A 14,051-nucleotide genomic window follows, 5' to 3' on the forward strand; every position below is an offset into this window, starting at 1 on the left:
ATAAGCGTTGTCTTGGTTTGAGATCTGAGAACAACTGACCTGGGATAAGTGACTGGTCCTTTGGGACTGGAAGTAACCTGAATACTATTGTGCGTTTTGGTGTAAGGGACCATAGATCACTAAGTCCAGCTTGCCTGGATGGCAAGTTAGACTTGAATGCCCAAGGGGAATGTCTATGACACCATGGTGAGACTGTCATAGTGTTTTAAGAGTCCACACTTGTTACTGGGTTGGTGAAGTCTAACTATAGAACATACAATCGGATTGGGGTTTCTGTCCTGCTTTTTGACAGTCTGCCCTGAGGTTGGCACTCACAATCATAACCCACTCCAGACAGTATGACATGGCCACCCAATTAACAAAGTCATATTTGGAAAGCAGCGCCTACTGGTTCATAATGTGCATCTACAGGGAAGAAAAGGTATAAATCTTTTCCCCCGTAAAGTCCAACCTCTTGGACTCTTTGTCCTTTGGGGTGGACATATACCTGCCTTGCCATGCCCTGTCATTTGCTGCAGTTACCAGCCGAGAGTTAGGGGACAAGTGGGTACAGAAACCCTCAAAACTCTGAATGAAGTGCCCCTTCTTTGAATGCTTTACCATAAGAGACAATGAAGCTGGAGTATTCCAGAGGTCCTTTGCAGGCTCCAAGAAAGCCTCATTTATTGGGATGGCTCCTCTCCCCAGAGCTGATAATTGGAGAATATCTAGCAGTTTGTGTGTATTCTCCTGCAGGAATTCTGCCTGGATGCTCAAGGTAGTGGCCATTCATCTTAGGAAGTCCTGATACGCTTTAAAGTCCTTAGGCATGAAGAAGATGATTCCAGCACAGTAGAGTCATCCAGAGAGGACGAAAAGGTGGTTTGGTTGGCTGTGCCGACAGTGGTCCTGTCCTTGCACCACAGGATCTGCTCAGAATAACCCTAGCAGTCGAGAGTGACCAGACGCAGCAGTCACTATGAGATGGGGTGGTTTGAGAGCAGGAGCCACCATTAGGACTTTCCTCCTGGAGCAGGTCAAAGAGTGCAACCCCAGGAACTGAAGAGTGTCTCAAGGAGGCCACTGGGCACCAGAGTAATGACACTGGTGGCCAGCATGCCCTGGCCAAGAGTCCCCGTCCCGACTGCAGGACAGATGGTGATCTCGGTACCAATGGTGATCCGAGGAAGATCTCAAGGGCCTATTGGGTGACGATGAAAGTGAGATGACTCTGAACTGGATATTCAGGAGTCCCTGAGGTTCTCTGGTGATAACAGAGGAACTAGCCCCAATGGGGAAAAGAGTCAGAGTTGTCTGAAGCCCAACATGGGGGCAGCATTGGTCCCAAAGAGGAATGGGGGATCAGCACAGGCAATAGCAAATGAAATACATTCTCATCCAGTACTAGGAGAGGTACTATTATCAAAGCTAAGGCTGGTACCAAACTCTACGAAGGGATCTGCCACACCATGCCCACACAAATTCTTTTTTCCAGTAAGATTTTGAGACGTAGTATTGAAAGATTTATTAAAATCCATCATCCATCTTTTTAAACAAAACTCTCCAGGGAACAGAATGCAGAGTTCCACTTAAAAACCAGTGGCACAACATGTCCCCAAATATATTACATCTACTGCCCTCCTGCCATCCACTATTTTTGGAATTCTATCAAAATGTAGAAATTGCCAAGAGGGATTCAAAAAGGTTAAGGCCACAAAATCATTTAGTCTGAACTCATATCACAGGCCATTATATTTAACTGAGGTACCCTTATATTGAGCCCAATAACTTACATTTAGCTAATGTAAATTTTCCACAAAGGCATCTAGTACTGATATGAAGACCTCAAGAGAGGGAGGATCAACCGGTTCCTTTGGTGGTTTGCTCCAGTGGTTAATAACACTCACTGTTAAAAACACACACCTTATTCCCAATTTAATTTCCAGCCATTGGTTCTTGTTATGCATTTCTCTGCTAGATTAATGAGACCCTGAGTATCCTATATTTGTGTCTGAGTAGAATTACTTACCCACTGAAATTTACACCACCTCATTTTTTTGATAAGCTAAGCGGATTGAGCTATTTACAATGCTCAGGGCAAGGCATTTTCTCCAGTCATCAGTCATTCCTTGGAATCATTTCTGCACCCTCTCCAATTTTTCAACATTATTTTTAAAATGTGGATGCCAAAACTTGATACAGTATTCCAGTCTTGGTCTCCTCAGTTCTCTATACATAAGTGAAATCACCTCTATACTCCTAACTCACTACCCCCCTATTTACACGTCCAAGGATCATATTAGCCCATTTTGTGATGACATCACAATGGGAGCTCATGTTCCATTACTGGTCTACTAGGACCCGTTTTCAAAGTCACTGCTTTCTAGGAAACTATTCCTCATTCCGTAGGTTTGACCTGTGTTCCAAAACATAGAACTTTGCATTTAGCTGTATTAAAAACACATCTTGTGTGAATGGGCCCAGTTTACCAAGCAATCCAGATCATACTGAGGATGCCTGTCCTCATCATTATTTACCATTCTAATAACCTTTTTCTCATCTGCAATTTTATCAGGAGTGATTTTATATTTACTCCCAGATCATTGATGACTGTATTGAATACTGTTGGGCCCAGCATTGGTCCCTGTGGATCCTCACTACAAACATCCACATTTAATGATGATTCCCGTTGATGACTATTTTTGAGATCTGTCAATTAGCCAGTTCTTAGTGCATTTAACATGTACCTTATTGATACGGTATAGTGCTAGTTTTTTTAATTAGAGTCAGAGCAGTGGTCCATCTAGTCCAGTATCTGCTTCTAACAGTGGCTAATACCTGCTGCTTCAGAGAAAGGTACAAGAAAGCCTAAAGTATCAGTGATGACATAATCTGTCCCCAGGGAAAGTTTCCTTGTGGCCCCAATGGTAGGAGATTGGCTTGTACCCAGAAGCATGAGGATTATCCATTCAATTTTTTAAAAAAACATTCACTATTATTTATTCAGATAACAAGAAATCCATGTTTATACCTACTTCTTTTTCAATGCTGCAAAGCTTTTGGCTTCAGTGATCTATTGCCGCACTGAGTATCACAGGTTAATCATATGTTGTGTGGAAAAGTATGTCCTTTTATTAGTTTTACATTTTCCACCTTTCAGTTTCATTGAATATAACTTTGATACGTCAGCCCCTGAATGTACTTTATCTTTATATTCAGAAAAGATTAGATCCAGGGTAAGTACCTTGCCAACATCCCCTGTAGTGAAAAGTGATGCAGATTATTCATTTAGCTCCTCAGCAAAATATTCATATTCCTTAATTGCTTCTTTCCTCCCTCGTGGTCCAGTTTTATAAGCAAACGTCACAGACAACTGTATAGTCATTCCATGATGTTAAAAATTCTATCTACTCTTCCCAGAAAGAGAAGAGCTATATAATAATCTAATCTTTATTGAAAATAAATTAAGGGGGACCAGCAGAGTTTCTGCAAAGTAATAAATATTAGCAATTGGAAATGACAAGTAAATGTGTATAGACTCCAAAATTACAAATACATTAAAAGCGTTAAAACAAACACTAGGTAAACAAGTTGTTGCTTTGATTTCGTGTTGATGTTTATGGTTCCAACCCCAATTCAGCAGTCCATCCCTCTTCATCAGTGCACTTAAGCATGTGCTTAGCTTTAGGCATGTGATTACGTCCCTTTGCCTTCAATGGGGCACAAGCACATGGTTAAAGTTAAGTGCATCTTTAAGGATTTTGCTGAATTGAGGTCCTGTGTGTTTCTTGCAACTGCTCATTGGCCAAATCCTGTCATTCTGGGATCTTAACATTTTGTTTTTTTGCCTTTTGTTTTTTATAAATCTTTTGCAGTACCTATTCCAACATCAGCACTGTTTCACCCACCCACCCACCAACCCACACATACACCCTACATGCTCTCACATGGCCAGACTCTGATACCCTTATACGCACTGAGTAATACCCATCAGAACGTGTCCCAGAATGATTTGACCTTCTCTCCTTGAAGAACAAAATAGTTTCTTTGGAAAGACAGATCAAATTAGGACCAAATGTCAGCCCACAGTCCAGATCAAATCATGTGGCTTTATTATGAACCTGAATTGGACAAATGGATCAATTCCAATAAAAGAGCTTTAATCTGTGGAAAACACTCTGAAGTGCAACAACATGGGAAGGTACCTTCAGCTTCAACAACTGCTTCAGGACATTCAAGACCACAGCTGACTATTGCTAGGCATGAGGAAAGGAATAGGTAGCCCCTCTACACAGATTTGACCCTTACAGATTCATGCTAACCCTAAAGCTACTGGCATGGACCCTAACATATCCAACTTCCTCAGATTGGTGTGGCCATGTAGGATAGAGAATTCCATTACGGGCAGACCAATTGCAGGGGTCCAAGAGATTGACTCCAGTGATGTTCTCCAGCACGCATCATCACAACAGCTCTATAACCCAAATTCTCTTTAGTGGTATTATTCTTAATAATCCAGCCATTTGCTTTTGGGCCTTTCTAAAATCCATTGAACTGCTCTGAGAAAGAAAAAGTTTGTGACTATCTTTGAGTCTGCTTTCAGAGACAAAAGCATACAGGTCAAGCTAGTGCCCATGGAGTATTCTGGTTAACTAACAGAGATGGATAGCTTTCATGAGCAATTTCCCATGCCCTTATGCCTACACTTCACAACTGTGCTTAATGATGAATGACAGTCATCAGCCTTGAATGAAAATTTCTCCTCCATCTTCCTTCCCATAGAAATTACATTATCACCATATTTTCTTACTATAATTTATCAGCCTCAGAAATATCGAATTAATTACCAATTCTTTAATTATATGCCAAATACCAAATGAAGACACATCCTGGAAGGTTAGCTGGTCATTATAGCATAAGTTATTAGATACAATATAATTCAAATATTGATTGCCATAGAAACTGCAATTCTTAGACCCTAATGAAAATGCAACATAGAGAGGTCAAACAAATCTAACTGCACTGTGCTATCTAATTGGAGTCTTCCAGTATGTCAGTTATAAAATAAAGGGTTACCCCAAACTGTATCTTTTAATCGAGCAACTGTTTTAATCTCTCATGGAGTTTTTGTTGTTGTTCTCATTTTATTTTATTTTTTTCAGAGGAACTCTTGTCACATCCATTCCCCATACACATCTCCACCACCATATGTATATGACAAGAAAAGCAGTAGGCAGGACTAGTTAATTAACTAATGTACAAGTCACCACAGGGTATCGAGAGAGATTTTGAAAAGCACTCAATGTCCCATTGAAATCAGTGATAAAACTCCCAAAGATTTCAATGGGAGTGGAGCTAAGCCAGCACTGAATGGTTTGAAAATCCCAACCCACAGTTGCCTGTACTTGGTGAGTGATGGTGTCAATTAGGCAACAGTTCTCTTTGGCACAGGTGCTATGTCATAGTGACAGCCTTGACTGGAGTTTATTGTGACAGAGGACACAGAGCTTGGCTCAAAATGCTCCTAGTCAGAGTGAGCAGCATGAAGTGTATCATCTGAGGAGGACTGTTTGGTTACTTCACATGCATGGGAAAGTGCACTACCAGAGCACTGTGGGGACACATGGCAACATTCCCACATGCTGCCTAACCTAGGAAAGTTTTAGCCTGTTTAGCTGCAAGTCTCTTACTTCTATGAATGCAGTTGCTTTCAAGGAAAACTTAATTTTCTACTTACAGTTTTGGTAGGTTGATTCATGGCTGTTAATGTGGGGGAGCCCCAACTCCTCTGCCAGGGGAACTTGTGGCATTTGCTCTGTGTCCTGCAACAGCTTCAAAAATACCTTTGTGAAATAGAAAGATAAATGAGACCTATTTCCCATAACTGGCTCTCACCCTTCATCACCTAGGGCGTCAGACCAGGATGCACCACCCCACTCCACTCACTGGAACATTCCTATAAATTACTGATCCAGTGTAATTACTTTGGGCAAGATCTTTCCCTCCAGTGGAGAGGAGTAAACATTCCATGGATTCAGAACTACCTATATGGAGAGCTGCTGACCCCTGCACACTGCTCTTTGGTCCTCTCTGCCCTCTAATTGCATGGCTGTTTCAACAACCCTGCTGTCATTGGCTGTGTCTCCCAGGTGCAGAGTCGTAGGACGCATGGAGTCCAGAGTTAATGCACACTAGAAGCAGCACGAACTCCCCATTGGTATTCCAAGCTGAACTCCGTGGGCTCAGCAGGGGAGAATGCCGCAGACAGTAGCCAGTTCCCTGCCCTATCTCCTTACACTCCAGGACCAACCCACAAAATTCTACAGAGTGCTGAAGCCTTGGAACTCTAGCAAAAGAGCTTCCACGGGGCTATGGGAAGTGGCTGGGCAATCTCCCCAACTCCACCCTCCCGCCGACTAGATCGGCTCGGGTAGGCCCTCTCCACTCATGGAAGTGGGAGGGATGATTTAGCCCTTTGAGAGCAGGGAATTCTGCTGAAATAAAGTTAAAATAATGTACATTTTGTAGCAAAATCAGTTGCTATCTGCACACAAACACCATGAACGATTAATCAGATTTTAAAAAAAGATCGGAGGGTCTTGTTTGAGGATTGTTAGCGTATTTTAATAAAAGTGACAGGCAATTTCCATCAGTGCATCTGAAGGGTAGAAGCCTCTAAAGAAGAGCTGGAGAGAAGCTAATGGAAGTTCTTTTTTTTTTAAATAACAGTAATATTTTCCATGGGTTTAATAACCTAAAGGTATGTCTGCACGACAGTTAGCACCTGCGGCTGGTCTGTGTGGCTCAGGCTGCAGGGCTGTTTAATTGCAGTGTAGACTTCCAGTCTTGGGGTGGAGCCCAGGCTCTAGGATCCTGTGAGATGGGAGGTTTACACTGCAATTAAATAGCCTCACAGCCCAAGCCAGCTGGTTCAGGCCAGCTATGGGTGTTTAGTTTTGGTGCAGACATACCCTAAGAGGCATATGTAAATGTTACACACAGTGTGTCCATTAGATTTGCCTGAGACCTACTATATAGGGCTTGATCCTGCTTCTACACTTTAAGACCACTGAAGTCAACAGGAATTTCAGAGTTAGAATACTGGGGGTTAGAAGTGTTGGAATACCATAGTAGATTATTATGAGTGACTTAAGAAGTGTTAAGGCACTCACTCACGTCTCACTGTAAGCCTGATAAATAAATAAATAAAAACTCAAAAACTTCCTTACAAGTATATGTTCCCTCTGTAAATTCACGTTTTCTCCCTAGGCCACAAATATTTTTGTTTGGGGGGGGTGGAGAGGGAAGGGAGAAGAGAAGGCACAGGAGATCTGGTGGAGGATTTTAGATTAACCAGAAAAGAAACCTAAGTACATCCACTGCTGGGGTAAGCAGGCCCACTTTCAATTTTGTCAACAGTGAATTTGGCCCAAGATATACTTGAGATAGGAGACGCTGAAAAATTAGCTCTTTTCTGAAGTATTTTTCCCCCCAGAGCCATGTGTAACAACCCAGCATGGTCTAGAAACTCCAAATTTGTGTCTAGAAATTTCAGATTTTGCTTCCAGTGTAAGCTTCCATATCAATTCAGCAGAGCATATGCCTCTCATGAGCACCTTTAAACAGAGCTCTCACTAAAATTATAAGCAACTTTGACTCTATCTTGCTGAAACCTCCTGTTTGGGAGTGCACATCAAATCCAGATTATAACAATGTTAAAAAACTTTCATGGCCATATTTAATTGCTCCCACAAAGGAATCCAATATTGGCTATAACAAAAGCACATAGTAGCTAAGGAGTCCACCATACAATGGATAATAAAAGCCAAATCAAGTTGAAATACATTAGCTTTGAGGAAAGGCAGTTTCTTGCTCCACTGAGGTCTGCTAGCTACAAGGATTATGTTTTGTTTAGTCAATATAATTGCTGTTTAATAGTGATGATGGACTGCCTAGCTACCATTTAAGTGAATTGTTTTGGCCATCAAGGACAGAGGAAGTTAAGTGTCTCACGCTGTTTCTGTATTATGGCCTAGAGGGGGACACCGACTGTCCAAACTCATATCTTGATTGACTCCTGTGGGACGGTTTGATGATGTCACCAGTTTCCAAGATTGCAAAGCCAGAAACTCATAACTAAAAACCAAAGCAAATACCTCTCTCTAATTAAGTACTTCAGTCACCCACCACGGTATCTGAACACATCACAAGCATTAATTAATTTTATCTTCAAGACCCCTGAGAGTCAGGAGCATATCACTGTCCCTACTGTACAGATGGAAACTAAACCACACAGATTGTAATTTGTCCAATGTCCCTAGGAAAGTCTGTGACAGACCTGGGAACAGAACTGAAATACTACTGCCAGTGCTAGCATCATCTCTGAAGTAGGAGGGGAGATTTCAGGAAGGAGGTGCATGGACCCCTTTGCCATCCCAGTGCAGATCTGTGCCTTTAGGTGATGGGAGAAAGGGAAGCTCCCTTAATGAGGGGATGAGAGAAGAAAATAGAAGCAGATGGTGGAGGATGAGGGAGAGAGAGTGAAGAGAATGACAAAAAGTTGTAGACTGTCCTTGCAACCAAAGTATCAAGCTACTATTTCAGCAGCATTTTAGGGTCTTTCAGTCCCACTTAACTCAATTTCCACTGTAAAAACAAAACTGCTATGTCCTGGATATGCTCATTTAATTTTGGTATTATAAAATGGCTGCTGGTCAAGAACCTGTTGATGAAAGGGCAGCAAAGATCCTAGGAGATAACATGATGGAAACAGAATCAGTATAGTCCAGGAAATATAGAACAACAACAGAAGAGAAGGTAGAAAAAATAATCAATACATATAGCCAAAATAGTAGGGAAACAGTGCTTAAAGGTTAATCACGTTTTCCCTACTATAATCTGTTGTTCTTGTACTAGGAACCACTGAAGTTCCCACAAACATATGAGTGAACTGGGAAGAATGTTACATATTTTGCTTGTTTACCTTTAAAAAAAAATACAGTTAGCCCTCAATCAAAACTCCAGATCTGAAAATCTTCATCTTTAATGATATTCAAATCCAGATTTGGGAATGTTTGAATACTATATGGCTCTCTATATCTGTATTTTTTAATGATACCTGGGAAATATCAGGTCACATATTCATGTGACAGTTCTGACTCCTACTACTATTTTATCTTAAACATATAACACTTTGTCAGAACTATAGATGCAATTATCCTCTTTTTCCATTTTTGTGTTATTTTTATCCTTTCTTCAGACAGTGAATGCTCCTATGGCTGCAGCTGGAATCAATGGCAAACATCCCATAGATTTAAATGGTTGAGGAGTATGCTCATAGCCATTAACTGTATTTCTTGTGTCAACAGGGAAACTAATGCACAAGAGATCTAGGTTTAGCAAACAACAGGAACACACTTATTTAGCTGTAACATTCAGGACTCGTCTATATGGCCCACAGTTTGAGCTACAAGTGTGTGAATAGCTGGACTATATTAATGCAAAATAGGAACCTTTTAGTTCCTGCCTGCAACATCCACAAAGGGGAGTTACAGCACAGCACTTGAGTGCGAATTGCTAGTCACACCCCTGTAATCCGAACAGTGGTGTGGTATAGACACAGCCTCAGAAGAAGAGAGACACTGCACAGATCACAGCTTCCAAAAGAAATTTCCTGCACTTTCAAAGAGCCAAAGGCAGGTACACAACAAAGTCACTGGTAGATTCAGGCCACAAGGGACCCGCTTGTGATCATGTAGGCTGACCTCCCACATAACAAAGAGCGTAGTACTTCCCTAAAATAATTCCTGTTTGAACTAGAGCATATCTTTTAGACATGGATCAATGAGAGGTCATGGTGGAAGGCAGACAGCCCAAATAGTACACAAAACAGACTCACGCTACATTAGTGTTAGTGGAACTGACTGGAACATTTTTGATTAAATGTTTTGTTTCATTGAAACGTGCTGTTTTGTTGAAGGTGAAACATTTGATGGAGCTGTATCTATTTTAACAAAATGTTGCCAGGAAGATGTTTGTGATCCAGCATGGACGTTCTGGTCATTTGAAGAGAGAAAGATCTGAACAGAAAACCTTTCCAATCTGGAAATGGACGTTTCATTACAACTCCATTTTGCAAGAACATTCCGATGCAGAACAAACACAAACTTCAAAACCTCAAAAGTTGTCATGAAATGGATTTGTTATCCTCTAGCCAGCTCTAAGTGTTATGTAGTGATTTTAATAAATCATGGTCCTGATTCTCCCCCAATTCCAACTCTTGGCTTATTGCTTATATTTATATTATATTATTCCTAATTCGACAAGGAGAAAACAGTTAAAATCAAATGTAGCTAAGATGATAAGAATGGGTTTGACATGACAGTGACATGTTTTCCACTCGCAAGATGCTTCCTAGACATAAGTGGCAATATGGTCTCCCTTAAAGAGTTAAGTTTTTGAAAGGGTACAAGTGTTTCACACAAATAGACTGAAAAACAGCAAGGGGGCGGGGCTCCGCACAAACAATAACTTGATACATTTTTCCTTTAAAGTCAGAGTTCTTTGTTTCCAGATTGAATTATTTGAATAGACTCAATAGAACTATTATGTGCTATCCATTTACTTGCCAGAGGAAAAAGGCTTTTGATAAGAAAATGGAGAATGAAGGTAGCAATAGCTAATGATGACTGTGCAGAGATGACAGAAATCACCACAAATTAACATGTTAGTCTTCCAGGTACTGCATGATGTATCAATATCTGTTGCCATTTAGGAAAGCTTATTTTCTTTTCTGCAGAAAACAACCAAGGACAGGTACCTTTAAACTGAATGATCCAGAGAAATATGCTGATGAATGTTACATGTATGCTATGATTGGTTTCTGTAGGGCTATCATTTCCCTTTATGTAAAAGTCCTATAGAATTCAAGAGGGATGAAACCAATCATACAGAGAATAATCTAACCACCTATAAAATATAATAGATTATATCCTTTCCATACATAGTTTAAACCACCCTGTATAATTTCAAAGAGAATGACAACCTTTCATAGGTTTTTTTGACTCACCCCATAGAATTCTACAGCAAGGATATAATTCATCATTACATTCTAAAGAATGGTTATAAAAACCTGTAAATTATCTTTATTATTATTTTATTGCTCTTATTGCAGTAGCACATTGTGCTAACAATTGTATTCAGATATAACAAAAAGAAGGTCGGTATTTTAAAGAGCTTAAGTATTTATTCAGTTCTACAGGGCTTTGTGATAAAGGTGCAGTTTCATTTAATTGTGATCCTGTTTTATAATTTAATTTAAAAGGAAACCATTACACTTGCTGATATATATTATTCAATTGGACCTCAATCCAATAAATGGATCTATAGGGATGTCTAAACTGCAAAGAAAAAAACATGGCACCGAGTTTCAGAACCCAGGTCAGTTGACTCAGGCTCATGGGGCTCAAGCTATGGGACTATAGCAGTGTAAATGTCCCTGCTTGGGCTAGAGCTTGGGCTCTGAGATCCTAACCCCTCACCAGGTTTCAGAGCTCGGGGTCTAGCTTGCTCCGGAATGTCTACACTGCTATTTTTAGCCCCACAGCCTGAGCTCCGAATCCGTTGACCTGGTCAGCGTAGACATATCCTGTGTGTGGGTAGATCCCTTATGTACATGAAGGCTCTTAATGACTTTTTCAGCACTTTGCATAGTTCTAAGGCTGGGGTTCTCAAACGGTGGCTTGGGACCCCATTTTAACGGGGCTGGTGTTGATCCTGGGCCCCAGCAAGTCTGAAGCCCAAGCCCCATCGCCCAGGGCTAAGATTACATGTCCCCCGCCCAGGGCAGAAGCTCACGGGCTTGATCTTTGGCCCTCCTGCCCAGGGCAGTGGGGCTCAGGCAGTCTCAGTCTCCTGGGGTCACACAGTAATTTGTTGTGGTCAGAAGGGGGTCACGGTGCAATGAAGTTTGAGAACGGCTGTTCTAATGTATGCTCCAATGCAGTGGCTCTCAGCCTTTCCAGACTACTGTACCCCTTTCCAGAGTCTGATTTGTCTTGCCTACCCCTCACTTAAAAACTAATCGCTTACAAAATCAGACATAAAAATGCAGAAGTGTCACAGCACACTGTTACTGGAAAATTGCTGGCTTTCTCATTTTTACCATATAATTATAAAATAAAGTAATTGAAATATAAATATTGTACTTAAATTTCAGTGTATCATATACAGAGCAGTATAAAAAAGTCATTGTATGAAATTTTCATTTGTACTGACTTCGCTAGTGCTTTTTCTGTAGTCTGTTGTAAAACTAGACAAATATCTAGATGAGTTGATGTATCCCCTAGAAGACCTCTGTGTACCCTCAGGGGTACATGTACCCCTGGTTGAGAACCACTGCTCCAATGGACCCTTTCACAGAACTAAATGTATTTAGTACGTAGGGGCAATGCATTTCCCACGCATTGTATGCGTGTGGATTTTTGTATTTTTTATTTGAAAATAAAATGTCAATTCTAAATTGGCAAAAAAAAAGTCTCAGTGTTACAAACCAGATAACTGCTAATGGTTTTTATATCTGACCCCATTATTTTCCACATGCATCATTCATGCTGCAAAGCTACAACACATAATTAATGTCCCAGACGACAGGCTTTCCAGAGTCTTGGTTTCATAAGCCCAGAAAAGAGATAAGTGTCTTCCCTAGACAACATTCTCTTCAGACTGCTGCTAATAATGCAACATACCTTCCCACCTCTTAGGGCGCAGGGTACATAAAATGATTGAAAGCTTATTATACGCTGTGTGGTAAACTATCTAAAGAGACACTAACTTACAAAAATGTGCATTTTGTATACTTGTCATTTGTTTTGTTCTTGGTCATATCCTAAGTTTTCTTTTTGTACATGGCCCACTTTGGGCTGTTTACAGAACTAAAGAAGATCACTGGAAAAATCATATTTCTATGAAATGCTGCTGAGTGGATTGTGACATCAAATGAAAATATTGTCTCCCATCTACTGAAAAATATTCTTTTATCATCATTTCAAGCAGTGAAAATTGGGGAGTGGAGGTGTTTTCTTTTTTTAAGGATCTACACTATGATACTAGAGTAATGATGGGTCAGGGAATTTAAAAAAAACCAGATAGTTGTAGTGGAAATAATTCACTCTCTGGTATAACCAGTTAAATAATGCCAGAGCCAAAACCAGTTGTGATGAACCTCCATCAGGTACATTGGCCAGATTAGAAGCCGAAGTAAATTTGCAAGAACAGCTATTCTTGTAAGATTTCCAGGCCAGTTCTGTCAACTCCTGAGGTTTGGTTAATCCAGATAGAATTCAGAGAAGAGACAGAATTTTTTTGAGAGTTATCTGAACTGTACAGCCAAAACCTTCTGAAGTTTATCCTCAGTTAATTCAAAGCTCAATTTTTTTTCTGATGCTAAAAGTTAATGAGAGATTTGGACTGACAGTGGTTTGGAGTTAAAGCTCAGGTCATGTAAAATTTTCCTGAGATCAGCTGAGACAGAGAAGAACCTTCCAAAAGGTGATATCACCCTTTAGGATACATCAGGCTGTTGGAATGAATTATGGGAGGAGAGTGCTTGTTGCCCTTAAATAATACAGCAAAATTTAAAAATCTATATTCTACGTGAGATGCTCTTTCATGCTCCCCTCAGGAACCTGTCCTGAAATATTAGGTAGTAAAAACATAGTCAAGAAGGTTAGATAGAAGCCAGTAGAGCATCTCTAACCACTGACAGCTACTATGGAGAGAAAAACAAAGTACCTCTTCCAAGGTGGTATCTGAAATGCCATAGCCAGTCACATGTAGACGTTCAAGGTTTTCATCCATAGCCTGAAAGAGGCCTTTAAAGGAGGCCTTATCTGCCTTCGCTGGAATCACAATAGTCAGCTCACTCCCACTGTTCTCTTTTAGGAATGCTTCTGGTACATAGAACTGTACCAGAGATATGACTCGACTGATGTACTCAGGATCCTGGATTTCAAATACAGAGGGCTGCGCAGAAAGGAAAACAATAATAAATGGAGCTTATATGCCATCAGAAA

At 40.6% G+C, this 14,051-nt stretch overlaps 1 protein-coding gene across 1 annotated transcript in view; it reads right to left on the minus strand.

Annotated features, from left to right (window-relative positions):
- Window positions 1-14,051, minus strand: part of ABCA13 (ATP binding cassette subfamily A member 13) — a 282,083-nt gene that overhangs the window by 128,219 nt on the left and 139,813 nt on the right. The window contains exons 41-42 of the mRNA XM_045007417.1: window positions 13,771-14,001; window positions 5,717-5,822 (exon numbers count right to left, since the gene is read on the minus strand). Coding sequence (XP_044863352.1) covers window positions 5,717-5,822; window positions 13,771-14,001 — 337 coding nt within the window. The remainder of the gene's footprint in view (window positions 1-5,716; window positions 5,823-13,770; window positions 14,002-14,051) is intronic.

The sequence above is a fragment of the Mauremys mutica genome, chromosome 2 (genome assembly GCF_020497125.1).
Source record: "Mauremys mutica isolate MM-2020 ecotype Southern chromosome 2, ASM2049712v1, whole genome shotgun sequence".
Classification (NCBI taxonomy): domain Eukaryota; kingdom Metazoa; phylum Chordata; order Testudines; family Geoemydidae; genus Mauremys; species Mauremys mutica.